Consider the following 16,720-nt stretch of genomic DNA (forward strand, 5'->3'; position numbering starts at 1 on the left):
TGCTTTCACAAGTACTATCAATTATGATACTACATAAAAGTGTTGAAATCTTTTGATGAGTTGGCCTTGTACACTGGTTGTTTTTGTCAAAATTGTTCTTGCTACTTTCAGTGTAAAACCCTGCCAAATACTACCTTTACCAAGAGATCAGCTGTAAGACATTTTGATATTTTCTACCCCTAGTTAATTGTGTGATAGAGACTTCAATTCTGAAGTGTCTGTACCAAAATGCATGACCATGCTTTAATGAGGTAAATTTAGTACAACCTTAAAAATGGATTAATGTACAAAATACGTCATCAGTACTCCAGAAATTAACTGAGAACATCATTGAGAAAAATGTGACAAGGAAATGGTCATAGAATAGAGAAAATCACAGAAAAATGGTATCTAAATATAATATTGTGGATTAAATTGTGCAACAGAAAATGGATGGTAGTGTAAAAACTTGTCAAATCAGAGTAGAACCTGTGATTTGGTTGCATATTATACCAATGTTCATTTCTCAATTTGACAAATGTACCGTGGTGATATAAAAGGTTCATGTGATGGGAAGCTAAATGAAGGTACAATATATGTGAAGTTTTCGTAGTAGTCCTTAATGACTTCTATATAAATAAGAAATTTTCGCAAGACAAAGTTTATTATGAATAGGTTTAACCAATGCAAATTATATCTTAATAAAATTGAAAAAGGAACAAGTTATGATCTAATTTTATTTTACCTTCTCATAAACATTTTCCTATTACAGGATGTTTATGAATAGCTGTACGTAAGTAATAATAAGTGGGTGTAATAAAATGGGTGGACAGGTAGGAAGTTAACGAGTCACATAAAGGTACACATTAAGAGAAGGTGTGCACTAAAGTGGAGGGACACATGGAGGCTCTCTCTGAAGCGTGCTGCCGGCTTTCCCCACCCTTTTATTCTTATCAAGGTTTCTCTCTCTGTGTTTCTAAACTCCCAAGGTCCCATTTTTGTTTTTGACTCTTTAACTTGTTTCCTAAAATCCATTGTTTTGATAGCTTACTTGTACCTCTGTTTTTTTTTTAAATAAACTTTTTCTAGGCCCTTGTCAGTTTGCTCAGATAGTTAAGAGCATTGTGAAGAGGATCTGGGCCCAGAGGAAATGTACCAGTCACTGGATTTTCTCCTCAATCCACAGGTCCTGACTCCCTGGAGCAATAGAATCACGAGGATCAAAAAGACACAGAATTGGGTGTCAGCATCTCTGGCAACACATTTAACTGAAGACAGGTTTCTGAGCTGAAACTTAGAGCAGACTCACAACACACCAACACACACCCTGTCTATTGTGAGGTTTTTTCCAACAATAGAAGAAAATGATCCTGGATCAGGTGATTTTGGTTTTTTTCCTTCTCTTTTTTTTATTGATTTTAATTTGTGTTTACATAGATTCTAGTGTAGCCCTGAATGCATCCCCCCCTCTACCTTATTTCCCTCAACATCTTCCTACTCCCTCCCCACATGCCCTCCTCCCTTCCCTTCTGGTTTATCTCATCCTATCATCCTTTCTTCTCTTGAGAGAGAGATGGAGTGCACAAAATAGACAGGAAGGAAAAGAGATGAGAAGCATCCACTTGTAGTTGAGACACTTTAGCTGTTCGTTGATTACTTCTAAGAATTACCTAGTTCATAAAGTAGGTCTTAATCCAAGCCAATTACCTTCTACTCAAGTCAGCTATCTTAAACTCATGACAGGAACCTTGGGCTTTAAGCCAGTGACCTTTAGGCTCAAGCCAGCAGCCATGAAATCATTTTAATGATCTTACAGGCTTGCTACCCCACACCAGTGCTGGCGAGCATGGGTGCTGAAAGAGACCTGAGAGTTTTGAACCTGAATCCTCAGGTCTCAGGTTGATGTTATCTCCACTCCTTCACTGCCTAAGTATGCTTTTTTTTTTTCCTTAATGGATTCTAGAGGTGTATAAAAAACTACCTCACAGTACACAATCTTGTGATTAGATAAATCCATACATGACCGCACAATTGCAGACTACAGAGTTTGGCAAATATAAGGTGCAGTTGTTATTATGTGTAAAACAGTTTATTCTTGTATGCTTTTTTATGATTGTATTTTTGATATGCACAAATGGAAGCCAACTTTTACTCCAACTTGTCATTTACTAGGCATGTGATTATTCAGTTGTATAATGAAATGAAATTTCTTTCACTCTATAGATGCATCATATAAAGTGAAAATGGGAGAAAACATAACATTTATTTTACCTCACCAAAAGCACATCACCCCATTAAACAGCACAGTATTGTTTCAAGAATGCCTGACATTTCACGATGTGGCCGTGAACTTCACCTGGGAGGAGTGGCAGCTCCTGGACCCCAATCAGAAGGACTTGTTCCGGGACGTGATGTTGGAGAACTACAGCAACCTGCTGTCAGTGGGTGAGGACAGCTCCCCTGTGTCACTTATAAGTTGCCTTTTTGTGGCTTTTATCTCTTAGTTGCTTAACTCCCCTGAATAACTACAGTTCTCTGTAAAGGAAGAACCTTAGATTCTTCCATTATTACCTCAGACAAGAAAGTATAACATTCTGCTTCCTGAAACAAAAGGCTTTGTGATACAGGTAAAGTGTAACATTCTTCATCTTGAAAGATCACAGCCCAGTTCAGTATGGTTAACTCTTCTGTCATTTTTCCCTCTTAGCAGGGCATCAATCCACCAAACTGGATGTGCTTTCCAAGTTGGAGCGAGAGAAGGGACTGTGGACAGTAGGTGATGAACCACAGCATGTAGTCTGTCCAGGTGAGTAAGTGAAAAGCACCCAGTGGGTTGGAGGCTTAATGGTAGGGACTCATATTCAATGTTACAGAGAACACATCAGACCTGTAACATTGGATAAAGAAACCACCCCTTCTCCTATGGGAATCCTTTTTATTTGTAGAAATTTAGAGGGAAACATACCCCTTTTTTCTCATTCGAGTAATGATACCTATTTTATGTACATCTTAGTTTTCTTTGTGTACTTTTTTTTTTTCCCGAAGCTGGAAACGAGGAGAGACAGACAGACTCCCGCATGCGCCCGACCGGGATCCACCCGGCATGCCCACCAGGGGCAACGCTCTGCCCACCAGGGGGCGATACTCTGCCCCTCCGGGGCATCGCTTTGCTGCGACAAGAGCCACTCTAGCGCCTGGGGCAGAGGCCAAGGAGCCATCCCCAGCGCCCGGGCTATTTTTGCTCCAATGAAGCCTTGGCTGCGGGAGGGGAAGAGAGAGACAGAGAGGAAGGGGGGGGTAGAGAAGCAAATGGGCGCTTCTCCTATGTGCCCTGGCCGGGAATCAAACCCTAGTCCCCCGCATGCCAGGTCGACGCTCTACCGCTCAGCCAACCGGCCAGGGCCTGTGTACTTTTTTTTTTAATAGCACTCCATATTTTATTCTCTCTCCATGCCTACTGGGTCTCAGCTTGTGTTACACCTTCTTTGTGAAACTCCATGTTTTGGGCCAATTTATAATGACAGAACTAGAGATAGTGATTTTCTTCAATAAAATCCATCCACATGTTGGAAGCTGTGTCGCAATGACAGTCTGGTTTTCATCGTGCATTTATGTCATTCTTTGCCTCCCTTCTCTACAGCTTTTTTCATACTCAGTTCTCATCACTGTTAAACCTTTCCTCAGTTCCCATCATTGAACCTATTTCTGTTCCGTGAAATGGACTCACATTCTGTCGTCACCCTCATTGTTGTCTAATGTGTGCTTCCTTCCTGTGCATTCTACTCACTGTCATGGCAGCCAGCCTCCAACTTCCCATTTTCTGTGAGAGTGAGAATCACTATCCCTTCATCCTTTATGAACTTTAGAATTCAACACTAGACTTTTTAAATTTCATGTTCTTGCATCACCTAGGATGTTTGCTACATTCTGAGCTTTTTTTGTTTTCTTTTACTTATATTTTTCTGTGTAGCTCCTGTAACGTTTCATGTAATGAACAAGAATAGACCTTGTTAACATGCCACATGAGGTCCAGCTCAAACTAGTACAACTTATGTGTGCTTCAAGTGCCATCCTTCCCAGGTTTCCTCAATCAGATTTTCTTTACAAGATTTTTTTGCTTTCTTTGTTTTTCTAAAGCTTCTGATTTTACATCAGATTTAAAGGTTTTTTTTATTTGATTTGATTTTTTTTTTCATTTTTCTGAAGGTGGAAACAGGGAGAGACAGTCAGACAGACTCCCGCATGCGCCCGACCAGGATCCACCCGGCATGCCCACCAGGGGCGACGCTCTGCCCACCAGGGGGCGATGCTCTGCCCATCCTGGGCGTCACCATGTTGCGACCAGAGCCACTCTAGCGCCTGGGGCAGAGGCCAAGGAGCCATCCCCAGCGCCCGGGCCATCTTTGCTCCAGTGGAGCCTTGGCTGTGGGAGGGGAAGAGAGAGACAGAGAGGAAAGTGCGGCGGAGGGGTGGAGAAGCAAATGGGCACTTCTTCTGTGTACCCTGGCCGGGAATCGAACCCGGGTCCTCCGCACGCTAGGCCGACGCTCTACCGCTGAGCCAACCGGCCAGGGCCAAGGTTTTATTTATTTTAATTCACCTATGAATCAACTTAGCCCCTTAAATGAATAGCTAATTAGTTTTTACTTTTTTATTTAGTTGTACAACCATCACTGTTATAACAGTCAATTTTGGGACTTATTTTCTGTTCACATTTTCATGGTGCTTTTTTATATCCATGATTTTGTAGCAGCTTTCAAAATTGGAAAGAGGGAATTCTCTGAGTCTATTCTTCTCTTTCAAGATCATTTTGAGGCCATGGCTGGTTGACTCAGGTAGAGCATCACCCTAGCATGTGAAGGTCCTCGGTTCCACTCTTTCTCAGGGCACACAAGAGAAGCATCCATCATCTTCTCCACCCTTCCCCCTTTCCTTTCTCTCTATCTCTCTTTTTCCCTCCCACAGCCAAGGCTCCATTGCAGCATGTGGTCCTGCGTGCTGATGATCGCTCTCTGGCTTCCACCTCAGGTGTTATAATTGCTCTAGTTGCAAAGGAGCAATCTCCCAGGGAGGCAGAGCATTGCTCCCTATTGTGAATGCCAGGTGTATCTTGGTTAGGCACATGGAGGAGTCTGTGTCTCTGCCTCCTTAATTTTCACTTCAGAAAAGTACAAAAAAAATATGCAGATCATTTAAACATCTGGAATTTTCTTCAATTTCAATATGAACTTTATTTTTATTTTTTATTTTTTTTAAATTTTATTTATTCATTTTAGAGAGGAGAGAGAGACAGAGAGAGAGGAGAGAGAGACAGGGGGGAGGAGCAAGAAGCATCAACTCCCATATGTGCCTTGACCAGGCAAGCCCAGGGTTTTGAACTGGCGACCTCAGCATTTCCAGGTCAACGCTTTATCCACTGCGCCACCACAGGTCAGGCTCAATATGAACTTTAAAATCAGCTTGTCAATTTCTGCAAAACTAACCAGCTAGTGTTTCAATAGTGATTACATCCATCTCATTCTGTAGTAATTTTTTCTGCAACATATTCTTCGTACTAATCCAGGATTATGAGGTGTTCTTTTGTTTAATTAGATCTTTCATTACTTCCATGATCAGTTTGTTAGTTTTAGAATAAAATATTTTAGCCTTTATTTATTTTTGTATGTCTGTGACAGAGACAGAGAAAGCTAGAGCGATAGATAAAAACATACAGGCAGAAAGGGAGAGAGATGAGATGCATCAACTCATTGTGCAGCTCCTTAGTCTCCTTAGTTGTTTATTGATTGCTTTCTTAAATGTGCCTAGACTTGGAGGCTGCAGCAGAGCAAGTGACCTTTTCTATGTACAGTGACCATGGGCTCAAATCAGCTTCCCTGGTGTCATGTCTGTGATCCCATTTTCAAGTCAGTGACCTCACTGGAAACATTGGCGTTTTGAACCTAGGTCTTTGGTGTTTCATTTCAATGCTCTATTTCCTCACCACTGCCTTGCCAGGCTACCCTTTTCTAAATCGTACCCCTGTGTGATTTTCTTCGTTATGCAGAAATCGGGATTGTTTTCTTAATCGAATTTATTACTGCTGTAACTTTAAAATAATATTACCTTCCCATCAATTTCTGATAACACTAAGTGCCCGATAATTAGTCCCAAGTTTCCTTTCATATAAAATGCAGCTTCACCTGCAGTGACCTTTGTGATGTACTGTCATCTTGATTAGACAGTTTGTCCTCTTCTAAAAGACTCTTTAATATGTTTCATAACTGATTTCTGCCTGTATGATATGATTGCTTTATGGTTTGTTTTTTTACAAAGGCAGAGAGTCAGAAAGCGGGATAGATGGGGACAGAGAGGACGGAGAGAGATGAGAAGCATCAATCATCAGTTTTTTGTTTCAACACCTTAGTTGTTCATTGATTGCTTTCTCATACGTGCCTTGACCATAGGCCTTCAGCAGACCGAGTAACTTCTTGCTCGAGCCAGCGACCTTGGGTCCAAGGTTGTGAGCTTTGCTCAAACCAGATGAGTCTGCATTCAAGCAGGCAACCTCTGGGTCTCAAACTAGGTCTTCCGCATCCCAGTCCGATGTTCTGTCCACTGTGCCACCTCGTAGTCAGGCTGTTTTATCTTTTTAAAACTTGAGTTTTCACTGACCAGGCGATTGTGCAGTGATTAGAGCATCAAAGTGGGACACAGAGGACCCAGGTTTGAGAACCCAAGGTTGCCAGCTTGAACGTGGGTTCATCTGGTTTTAGCAAAGCTCAACAGCTTTAAACCAAGATTACTGGCTTGAGCAAGGGGTCACCCGATCTGCTGTAGTCCCTCGTTCAGTGCATAGGTGAGAAAGCAATCAATGAGTAACTAAGGTCTTGCAATTAAGAATTGATGCTGCTTATCTCTCTGCCTTCCTGTCTGTCTGTCCCTATCTATCCTTTTCTCTGACTCTATCTCTGTCTCTCTAGGAAAAAAAGCCCAAAACTTTAATTTTGAGCCTGACCTGTGGTGTCCCACTGGATAAAGCACCCACTGGAACACTAAGGTTGCTGGCTGGTAAACAGCAAGGTTGACTGGTCAAGGCACATGTGCAAGATTATGCTTCCTGCTCCTTACACTTCTCTAAAATGCGTTGTCTAAAAATAAAATATAAACCTGCGTTTAGAGCCTGAACTGTGGTGGTTCAATGGATAGAGAAGTTAAGTAGCATGCAGAGGTTGCCAGTTTGAAGCCCTGGGCTTTCAGGGTCAAGAAACAAGTGGCAAAAAATAAAAAAAACTAAAGTGAATCAACTATTAATTGATACTTTTTGCCCCACACTAGCTCTTATCTCTATATGCACTATCAATAAATAAAATCTCTTTTTTAATCCCAATTTAATGACAGGATGGGAAACAGAAACAGGGTCCCACATGCACCCCAAATGGTGATCCATGTGGCAAGCCCACTAGGGGGTGATGCTCTCCACACCTGAGACCCTTGCTCTCATGTCATCAGAGCCATTTTTTAGTGCCCAAGGTGAAAGTTATGGAGTCATCCTCAGTGCCCTAGGCCAACTTGCTCCAATTGAGCCCTGGCTGTAGAAGAGGAGGGAGAGAGAAAAAGTGAGAAAGGAAGGTGGATGGATGGAGAAGCAGATGGACACTTCTCTTGTGTACCCTGATCCTGGAATGGAACCCAGGATAATCACACGCCTGGCTGATGCTGTAACACTATGCCAACCAGCTAGTGTTATTCTTCCATTATTTATTATTATTATTATATCTTCCCATATTACAGTTGTAAGACTAATTTTGCCGCACCCATATTTTCTAATAACCTCCAATTTTTAGGTTTCCATTGTATTTTTTTTACTATTTTTCATAGTCTGATTGCCTTTACTTCCTAGCTTTAGGTTTCTTCCTCTGGGTAGTTACTAAACTGGGTGTACTCAAAATTAATTCAGTTCTGATACTATGTTCTGAGAACTAGTGTTAGAACCTATGAGTTAAGAATTCAGTTCCACAAGACGTCTTCACTTTTTATGTCAATTTGTGTCCGCATTATAACCTATGCTTCTGACCAGTTGGACAAGTTGGAGGTTCTAAAAAGCCTTCCTTGAATTAAATTTTCTGACAAATGCTAATATTTACTCATTTATTTTAAAGGAGATATATGAATATGTATATAAGTCAAGGTCTGAAGTATTCCTGAATACAGGCGTTTCTCTGTGCATGGAACTGAGATGAATGATACATCAGACAAAAGAATGTATTCGCTAACCCAAAAGCTGATCAGATATTAAAATGATTTTCGTTGACCTTATAGCTGTAGGCCATCTATTCTGTCCCAGAAGACAGTTGGTGGGGCTGAAGGTAAACCTTCCACACTGTGGTTCTTCTGGTAACTAGCTGCATTCTGAGGCCATGTAGAAACTTGTGCTTAGTCTCCTCAGTAGCATACACCCAGCCTTTTTTGAAATGTTCTTTTATGAAGAATAAAAGATCATCTCACTTCTGAAATTACGAGGGTTATACAATCTCAGTGTCTGGAACAAATTCACCTTGTCTTCACTAAGCCCAATGCAAAGACCAGTGTCCCGACATTCCGTGTCCTGCAATCTTATGTGTTCTCATCATATTAGAATACTCTGTATTCTGGTTGCATCCAGGTTGCATCTATATTTAACGTTGGAATCCATTTGGATGCCAGTAGTTGGTCTACCTGTATGATTTTTTAGGATGGTTGTAGAATTTGTGAATGAATGAGGTGGCCACATTTTCAAAGTAAGAGAGCAGCCATGTGAAGGCATTTCTTTTCCCTAGTATAATTTCAAGGATATGTTAAAATCCTGTAGTAAGACCCTTCACTATCATAATCTTAGCAGTTGTTAAAAGGAATTGTTTTGGCCCTGGCTGGTTACCCAGTGGATAGTGTTGTCCTAGTATATGCATGCCCTGACTTGATTCCTGGTCAGAGCACACATGAGAAGTAACCGTCTGCTTCTCTTCCCCATCCTCTACTCCTTTTCTCCTCTCTTTCCCTTTCACAGGCAGTATCTCAGTTTGTTCCAGCAAGGCACCAGTAGTTCAGAATGCCTTTGTCAGTGTGCATTTTCCTGAGATACTAAAAATAGCTCTTTACTTTGGCATCGGATTCACATGCGGTTGCCATGTGGATCCATGTCAGAGCATATGCGGAGTATATCTCATTTTTTTCATGTCTTACCCTAAAATAAATAACAGAAAAAAATAATGATGAAAAAAGTTTTTAAAACAAAATATGCTTTTATCACTTAGGAAATGTAGAGATTTACAGGCTGTGTCTAGAATGTGGATGACTCTAAGTAAAATTCCTTTATTTTACAACCCGTGGGGTATCACTAGAATACTTTACTTTGTTATAACTAATTTTTATTTCAAACTAAGATTATGAAAGATTATAGGATAATTTACTGTTCTCTTTCCTAGAATTCCAAAAAGTTAATGTGCCTTTGCAAAGTCCCTTTGAAAGTCCACCCATTGCAAAGAGTGGAGAAGAATACTACGAACATGATATGTTTGCAAATATTGTTATTCAAAGACAAAGCCAGTCTATATTGAGGCAACACTGCGATATGTTGGAAATATGTGGAAAACCATTAAAATCAAAATTAAGGTTTAAAAACCAAACAGGAAATTTCAATTTAAAGAACTCTGATTTCTTTAATGCTGATGGGACATCTATTCCATGTCATAACCATGAACTAATTTATACTAAAATTAGGTTGCATACCAGTCCCAAATCCTTTGAAAATATGTCCCAGGTCACTCAGCAACAAAGAACTGACAATGAAGAGGAAGCCCTCACATGCACTGAATGTGGGATAACTATTTTCGAGATGGCTCAGCTCACTGATTATCAGAGAGTTCTTAGTGGAGATAAATCTTATAAATGCAGTCTGTGTCACCAGAAAGCCTTCTCTAGAGAATCCAGTCAGAAATTTCATACAAGTCTAAATCAAAGTGAATACAATATATATAATAAAACCTTCAGTAAATCACAGCTGAATATATATCAGAAAACTCATGCAGGAAAAAAAACTTGCACATATAGTGAATGTTGGAAAGGTTACATTTACAAGTGTCAGCTCAGCAATCATCAAAGGACTCATGCCAGAGAGAAACCACATGTATGCAGTGAGTGTGGAAAAAGCTTTACAGGGAAGAGAAATCTAATTATACATCAAAGGACTCATACCGGAGAGAAGCCATATGTATGCAGTGAGTGCGGAAAAGGATTTTCAGAGAAGAGGTATCTGAGTAGACATCAATGGACTCATACCGGAGAGAAGCCGTATGTATGCAGTGAATGTGGGAAAGCCTTTACAGTGAAGAGTCAGCTGATTATACATCAAAAGACTCATGCCAGAGAGAAACCACATGTATGCAGTGAGTGTGGAAAAAGCTTTCCAAGGAAGAGAAATCTAATTATACATCAAAGGACTCATACCGGAGAGAAGCCATATATATGCAGTGAGTGTGGAAAAGGCTTTACAGTGAAGATTCAATTGATTATACATCAAAGGACTCATACTGGAGAGAAGCCGTATGTATGCAGTGAATGTGGGAAAGGCTTTTCAGAGAAGGGGAAGCTGATTACACATCAAAGGATTCATATAGCAGAGAAGCCGTATGTATGCAATGAATGTGGGAAAGGCTTTACAATGAAGAGGAATCTGATTACACATCAAAGGATTCATACGGGAGAGAAGCCTTATGTATGCAGTGATTGTGGGAAAGGCTTTATACTGAATTCTCACCTGATGAGACATCAAAGGACCCATACTGGAGAGAAGCCGTATGTATGCAGTGAATGTGGGAAAGGGTTTACACTGAATTGTCTCCTGATTAGACATCAAAGGACTCATACCGGAGTGAAGCCTTATGTATGCAGTGAATGTGGTAAAGGCTTTACAGTGAAGACTCAATTGATTATACATCAAAGGACTCATACCGGAGAGAAGCCATATGTATGCAGTGAGTGTGGAGAAGGATTTCCAGAGAAGAGGAAGCTGATTATACATCAAAGGACTCATACCGGAGAGAACCCATATGTATGCAGTTACTGTGGGAAGGGATGTACAATGAAGAGTAAACTGATTGTACATGAAAGGACGCATACCGGAGAGAAGCCATATGTATGCTGTGAGTGTGGAAAAGGCTTTACAGAGAAGAGGAATCTGATTATACATCAAAGGACTCATACCGGAGAGAAGCCTTATGTATGCAGTGATTGTGGGAAAGGCTTTACAGTGAATTTTCAACTGATTATACATCAAAGGACTCATACCGGTGAGAAGCCATATGTATGCAGTGAGTGTGGAAATGCCTTTCCAGAGAAGAGGAATCTGATGAGACATCAACGGACTCATACCGGAGAGAAGCCTTATGTATGCAGTGATTGTGGGAAAGGCTTTACAGTGAATTGTCAATTGATTATACATCAAAGGACTCATACAGGAGAGAAGCCATATGTATGCAGTGAGTGTGGAAAAGGCTTTTCAGAGAAGGGGAATCTGAGTAGACATCAAAGGACTCACACAGGAGAGAAACGCTACACATCCAGTAAATGTGGAAAAGACTTCTGAGTTAGTGCAAACTCATTTTATATTAAAGGACTCATACAGAATAGAATTTCTATGTATGCAGTGTATGTAGGGAAAGTTTTTCTAAGAAGCGTGCCCCTACTGTATATTAGCAAGTTCATTTATTGATGAAATAATTACTCTGCACTAAAAGTTGAAAAAGCTTCCCCATATACACTATGTATACATGTATGCAAATTCAAGGAGAGGAGCTATGCAGACTCAGTGATTATCATGAAGCCTTTTTAAAAAGATTTTATTTAGTATATTGAATCACATAGTGATTAGCTGTGCTAGAGTGGAGTCAGAAAGTAACTTCTAACAGTTTCTTCTCATATGTGCCAGTAAAAGCCATACCAGGGGTTTCAAACCAGCATCCTCATTCTCATCTCTGCTTCCTGAATTTCTCATAGTTGTCTCTGCTTCTGTTTTCTGTGTATCCATAAATACCTGTAGGTACTGGGGCTTCAAACTGTGCATATGAAACCTTTTATGGAATCGAGAGGCAGTGATCCCCTGGTCATTGGTGCACTTTATCTGATCTCAGAGTAGTTCCTGTCCTAACACCAGGTTCTTGTAACCATCGCAACAAGAGAAATTTTTAAAGTTTTTTTCTTTTTCTCAACAAAAACGTCTTCATATTTTTCATTCATGGTAACGTACTTTTTCCATCCCTAACCCTTGGCTGCACAGCTCTATTTTCATATGTAAAGTAATTTATATAGAGTATTAGAAAAATGGAGTCCTTTAGCAGGTATCCTTTTGACATTATCAGTATTACCTAGTGAAATACACTAAATACATTCATAGGGCTCTCTGTCCCCTGATTCTGGCACAGAGCTCCTGAAACCCTTATCAATTCCTAAATGCAACAGAACCAACAGCATCTTTTGTTATATTGAGGTGACTGTGATTTGAATTTAAAGCTCCGCCACACATCCAGAGGGGCAGGTGTCTAGAAATAGCGTAAATAAGTTATACCTATTGAGAAGCCACCAGAAAATAAAATCCCTAGAAGAGGGATTTCATAGAGCTTCTAGGTGGGTGAACACATCCCAGTGGTGGAAGTGTAATGTACCCAGACCACAACGGGAGACAAGGTCCTGTGCTTGGGACCTCCCAGACCTTGAGCTGTGTATCAATTCATGTAGCTATTCACCTATAATTTTTATGATCCCGTTTAATAAAGTAGATATATTATTGATTTTGTTTAGTGATGAGGGTCACTCTAGGAAATCAATTGAACCAGAGGAGGAATTGTTGGAACATCCATTTGAAACCGGTCAAAAGTTGTAGGTGACTTGGAGATCTACTTGATTTCTTTTGCTTCTGAAGTGACCTTGAAGCAGTGTGTAGCACTGAGGCATTGCCTGTTGGATTTGATACTGTTGGGTAACAATGTAAATTTTATGGCACTCAGGTGGTATGGAAATTTTTAATGTGGAGCATCCCCTCATCCAGAGAACACACATGTTTGGGTTACCAGGAGTATTGTGAGTATGGCAGTAGTGAGAGTAGAGAAACCAAAAAGGAGGACTGCATTGCATGTGTTTTTATAGTGTATCTCAATTAATTTTTAACTAACGTCCAGCCCAAAGGTCTTTGGATTCTTTTTTGTTTCTGTGTCCGTGTCAGAGACTGTCATAGAGTGGGACAGATAGGGACAAACAGGAAGGGAGAGTGATGAAAAACATAACTTCTTTGTTGTGGTTCCTTAGTTGTCCATTGATTGATTTTTCATATGTGCTTTGACGGAGGGTGGGGGGCTACAGCAATTCGAGTGCCCCTTGCTCAAGCTAGCTACCTTAAGTTCTCAACCCGTGTACTCTACGTCCCAGTCCTATGCTTTATATACTGTTCCACTGCTTTGTCTGGCAGTCTTTGAATTTTTTTGTGACATACAGACATCCTCAGACCTTATTGAAACGATTCACCCTTGCTGCTCCCATGTAACATCTGTATTGTCAACTTTTTTTTTTAACTAACGTGATGGACAAAATGCATCCCCTGCCATGTTGCCCTTGGATATATTCCAGCCTGTAATAATTTAAGCAGTTCCTCTGTGCTTGGGAGCACCCCATGGGAAGAAAAGTATTTGGAGCCTCAAAGATATTTATTTCACCTGACAGTTATAACAAATGTTATGGTCACACCCATCAAGAAGTTTTTAATACATTCTATGACATGAAATTTGTTTAAGGCCAGAACTTGGAATTCCAGAAGAGAGCCTGAGACATGGCTACACCATTCTTCTAGTAACAGGCGAGGAAGGATTTGGAGACAGAGCACCGGATTGGAAGTAGTTTTGTACTAGTATTCATTTTCTGGGTGCTGCCAGTGGGGGCTTCAGAGCCTCGATGTCTTGTGAGCAGGATTCTCTGGATCTTCAGTGAAGGGCCTTTGAGTTTGGTGAAGTAGGAATATATATGAATTGTCATTTGGGGATTTATGTGGATTCAGTCTCTGATTAAGCCGTACTCTGCAGAGATTAACAACTGAACATTTGAAGGTCAAGGCTTAAGGTCTCCATGTCAATTATGTTTAGGCTTGTTGATGGAAAACTGCCATATGTGTAGCATGAACCCTGTTTGTCTAAGTTAGCAATGAATCTAATTTCATTTAATGTTTGAGGAGTGTCAGTGTAAAAGAGTTTGGTAAATTTTAGATTGAATTTGATAACGAGTACAAGGTGTGTTTGTGTTTAATGACTTTTTAAAATTTTTTATTTTTAGTGTATAAAGAGAGAGATACAGAGGAGGGCAGGAGAAGCAGGAAGCATCAACTCCTATTTGTGCCTTAACTGGGCAAGCCCAGGGTTTCCAAAGTGTAACCTCAGCTTTTCTTGTCAATGCTTTATTCACTGAGACACCATAGGTCAGGCCTTCAGATCTTAGGAGTCTGAAAGTTTTAGGATCCATAGCCCTAGAATAGTGGGAGCTTTATAGCTCATGTTTTGGATATTGGAAACATTTTAATTTTTAAGTTAAAGCTTTTAACAAAAATTTTGATTCGTAGGGCATTTGAGGTCTTGCTCCTTGTCATATGTTCTCACTTTTGGATCAGATCAACTCTTCCAAAAAGTTGAGTCTTCTATATCCGTGTTACTTGATGTCATCACAAATCTGAATGATTCAGCATTATCGAGTGGTGTTTCTACAAGTTAAAAAATATTTTTTTATCTTTCAGGAAAATTTCCTCTTTGACATTGTTTTAAATGAGAGTAGGGATGTTAGAAAGATATACTTCGACATTCACCACAACCAGGATTCACTGTTTGTTGCAATAGTGAAGAGGATAGTTTCCTTAATTTTTCTTTCAGACAGATCATTGTTGTACAAAAATGCCTCTGATTTCTGAGTATTAATTTTTTATCCTGCCATCTTGCTGATTCATTTATCAGGTGCAGTATTTTTTTTCACTGCGACATTAGAATTTTCTATGTACAGTTTCATACCATCAGCAAATAATGATAGTTTTACTTTTTTTTCCAATTTGGTGTTTCAATTTCTTCTTGTCTGGTTGTTGATGTCCACATAGACTTCAAGAACTATGTTGAATAAGAGTGGTTAAAGGGCGCAACCCTGACTTGTTCTGATCTTATGAGATTGCTTTTTAATTTTACCCATTGAGTATGATGTTGACTGTGAGCCTGTTATAGGTGGCCTTTATCATGTTGAGGTATGTTCCCTATATTCTCACTTTGCTGAGAGTTTTGATCATAAATGGTTGCTGGATTTTATCAAATGCTTTTTCTGCATCTATTGATATTATCATGTGGTTTTCTCCTTCCTTTTGTTTATGGAGTGAATGACATTGATTGATTTGCAAATATTGTACCACCCTTGCCTCCACAGAATAAATCACACTGGATCATTATGTATGATTTTTTTCATATATTGTTGGATCTGGTTTACTAATATTTTGTTGAGAATTTTAGCATCTAAATTCATCAGAGATATTGGTCTGTAGTTTTCTTTCTTTGTGTTGACTTTGCCTGATTTTTAAATCAGAATTATGCTCACCTCATAAAAGCAGGTTCTAATTTTTCGCTTCACTTGAATTTTTTGAAAAAGCTAGAGAACGATAGGAGTTATTTATTTATTTTTTTTCATTTTTCTGAAGCTGGAAACGGAGAGACAGTCAGACAGATTCCCGCATGCGCCCGACCGGGATCCACCCGGCATGCCCACCAGGGGCGACGCTCTGCCCACCAGGGGGCGATGCTCTGCCCATCCTGGGCGTCGCCATGTTGCGACCAGAGCCATCTAGCGCCTGAAGCAGAGGCCACAGAGCCATCCCCAGCGCCCGGGCCATCTTTGCTCCAATGGAGCCTTGGCTGCGGGAGGGGAAGAGAGAGACAGAGAGGAAAGCGCGGCGGAGGGGTGGAGAAGCAAAAGGGTGCTTCTCCTGTGTCCCCTGGCCGGGAATCAAACCCGGGTCCTCCTCATGCTAGGCTGACGCTCTACAGCTGAGCCAACCGACCAGGGCAGGAGTTAGTTCTTTGAATGTTTGGTAGAATTTGCCTATGAAGCCATCTGGCTCAGGGCTTTTGTTTGTTGGGAGTTTTTTGATAACTGTTTCAATCTCATTTGTTGTAATCTGTCTATTTAGTTTTTCTGGTTCTTCCAAATTGATTTTTGAAAGATTATGTGTTTCAAAGAATTTGTCCATTTCTCTTAGGTTGTCTAATTTTTTGGCATACACTTCTTCATAGTACTTTCTTACAACTCTTTGTGTTTCTGCTGTCAGTTGTTACTTTTCCACTCTCATTTCTAATTTTATTTATTTGAGTCCTCTTTTTTTTCTTGGTGAGTATGGCTAAAGGTTTATTGATCTTATATACCTTTTCAAAGAACCAGCTCTTAATTTCATTCATCTTCTGTATTGTTTTTTTAGACTCTATGTCATTTATTTTCATTCTAATCTTTATTATTTCCTCTACTTACTCTGGGCTTTACTTGCTATGTTTTTTCTAGTTCTTTTAGTTGCAGGGTTAAGATGTTTATTTGAGCTTTTTCTAGCTTCTTAAGGTATGCCTGTAATGCTATGAACTTTCCTCTCAGGACTGCTTTTGCTGTGTCCCACAGATTTTAAGTTGTTGTATGTTCACTTTTATTTGTTTAAAGGGTATTTTTAATTTCTTTT

The 16,720-nt window shown here is 40.1% G+C and overlaps 1 protein-coding gene across 3 annotated transcripts in view; it reads left to right on the plus strand.

Annotated features, from left to right (window-relative positions):
* Window positions 1-12,189, plus strand: part of LOC136331993 (zinc finger protein 432-like) — a 17,191-nt gene extending 5,002 nt beyond the window's left edge. For 2 of the 3 annotated variants that reach the window (XM_066271203.1, XM_066271204.1), the window contains 4 exons: window positions 1,166-1,358; window positions 2,203-2,424; window positions 2,687-2,785; window positions 9,420-12,189. In XM_066271203.1, the coding sequence (XP_066127300.1) occupies window positions 2,223-2,424; window positions 2,687-2,785; window positions 9,420-11,578 (2,460 nt within the window). In that variant the 5' untranslated portion in view covers window positions 1,166-1,358; window positions 2,203-2,222 and the 3' untranslated portion in view covers window positions 11,579-12,189. The remainder of the gene's footprint in view (window positions 1-1,165; window positions 1,359-2,202; window positions 2,425-2,686; window positions 2,786-9,419) is intronic. The other variant, XM_066271205.1, reaches the window with a different exon arrangement.
* The last annotated feature ends 4,531 nt before the right edge of the window (window positions 12,190-16,720 follow it).

Source organism: Saccopteryx bilineata, chromosome 3, assembly GCF_036850765.1.
Source record: "Saccopteryx bilineata isolate mSacBil1 chromosome 3, mSacBil1_pri_phased_curated, whole genome shotgun sequence".
Taxonomy (NCBI): domain Eukaryota; kingdom Metazoa; phylum Chordata; class Mammalia; order Chiroptera; family Emballonuridae; genus Saccopteryx; species Saccopteryx bilineata.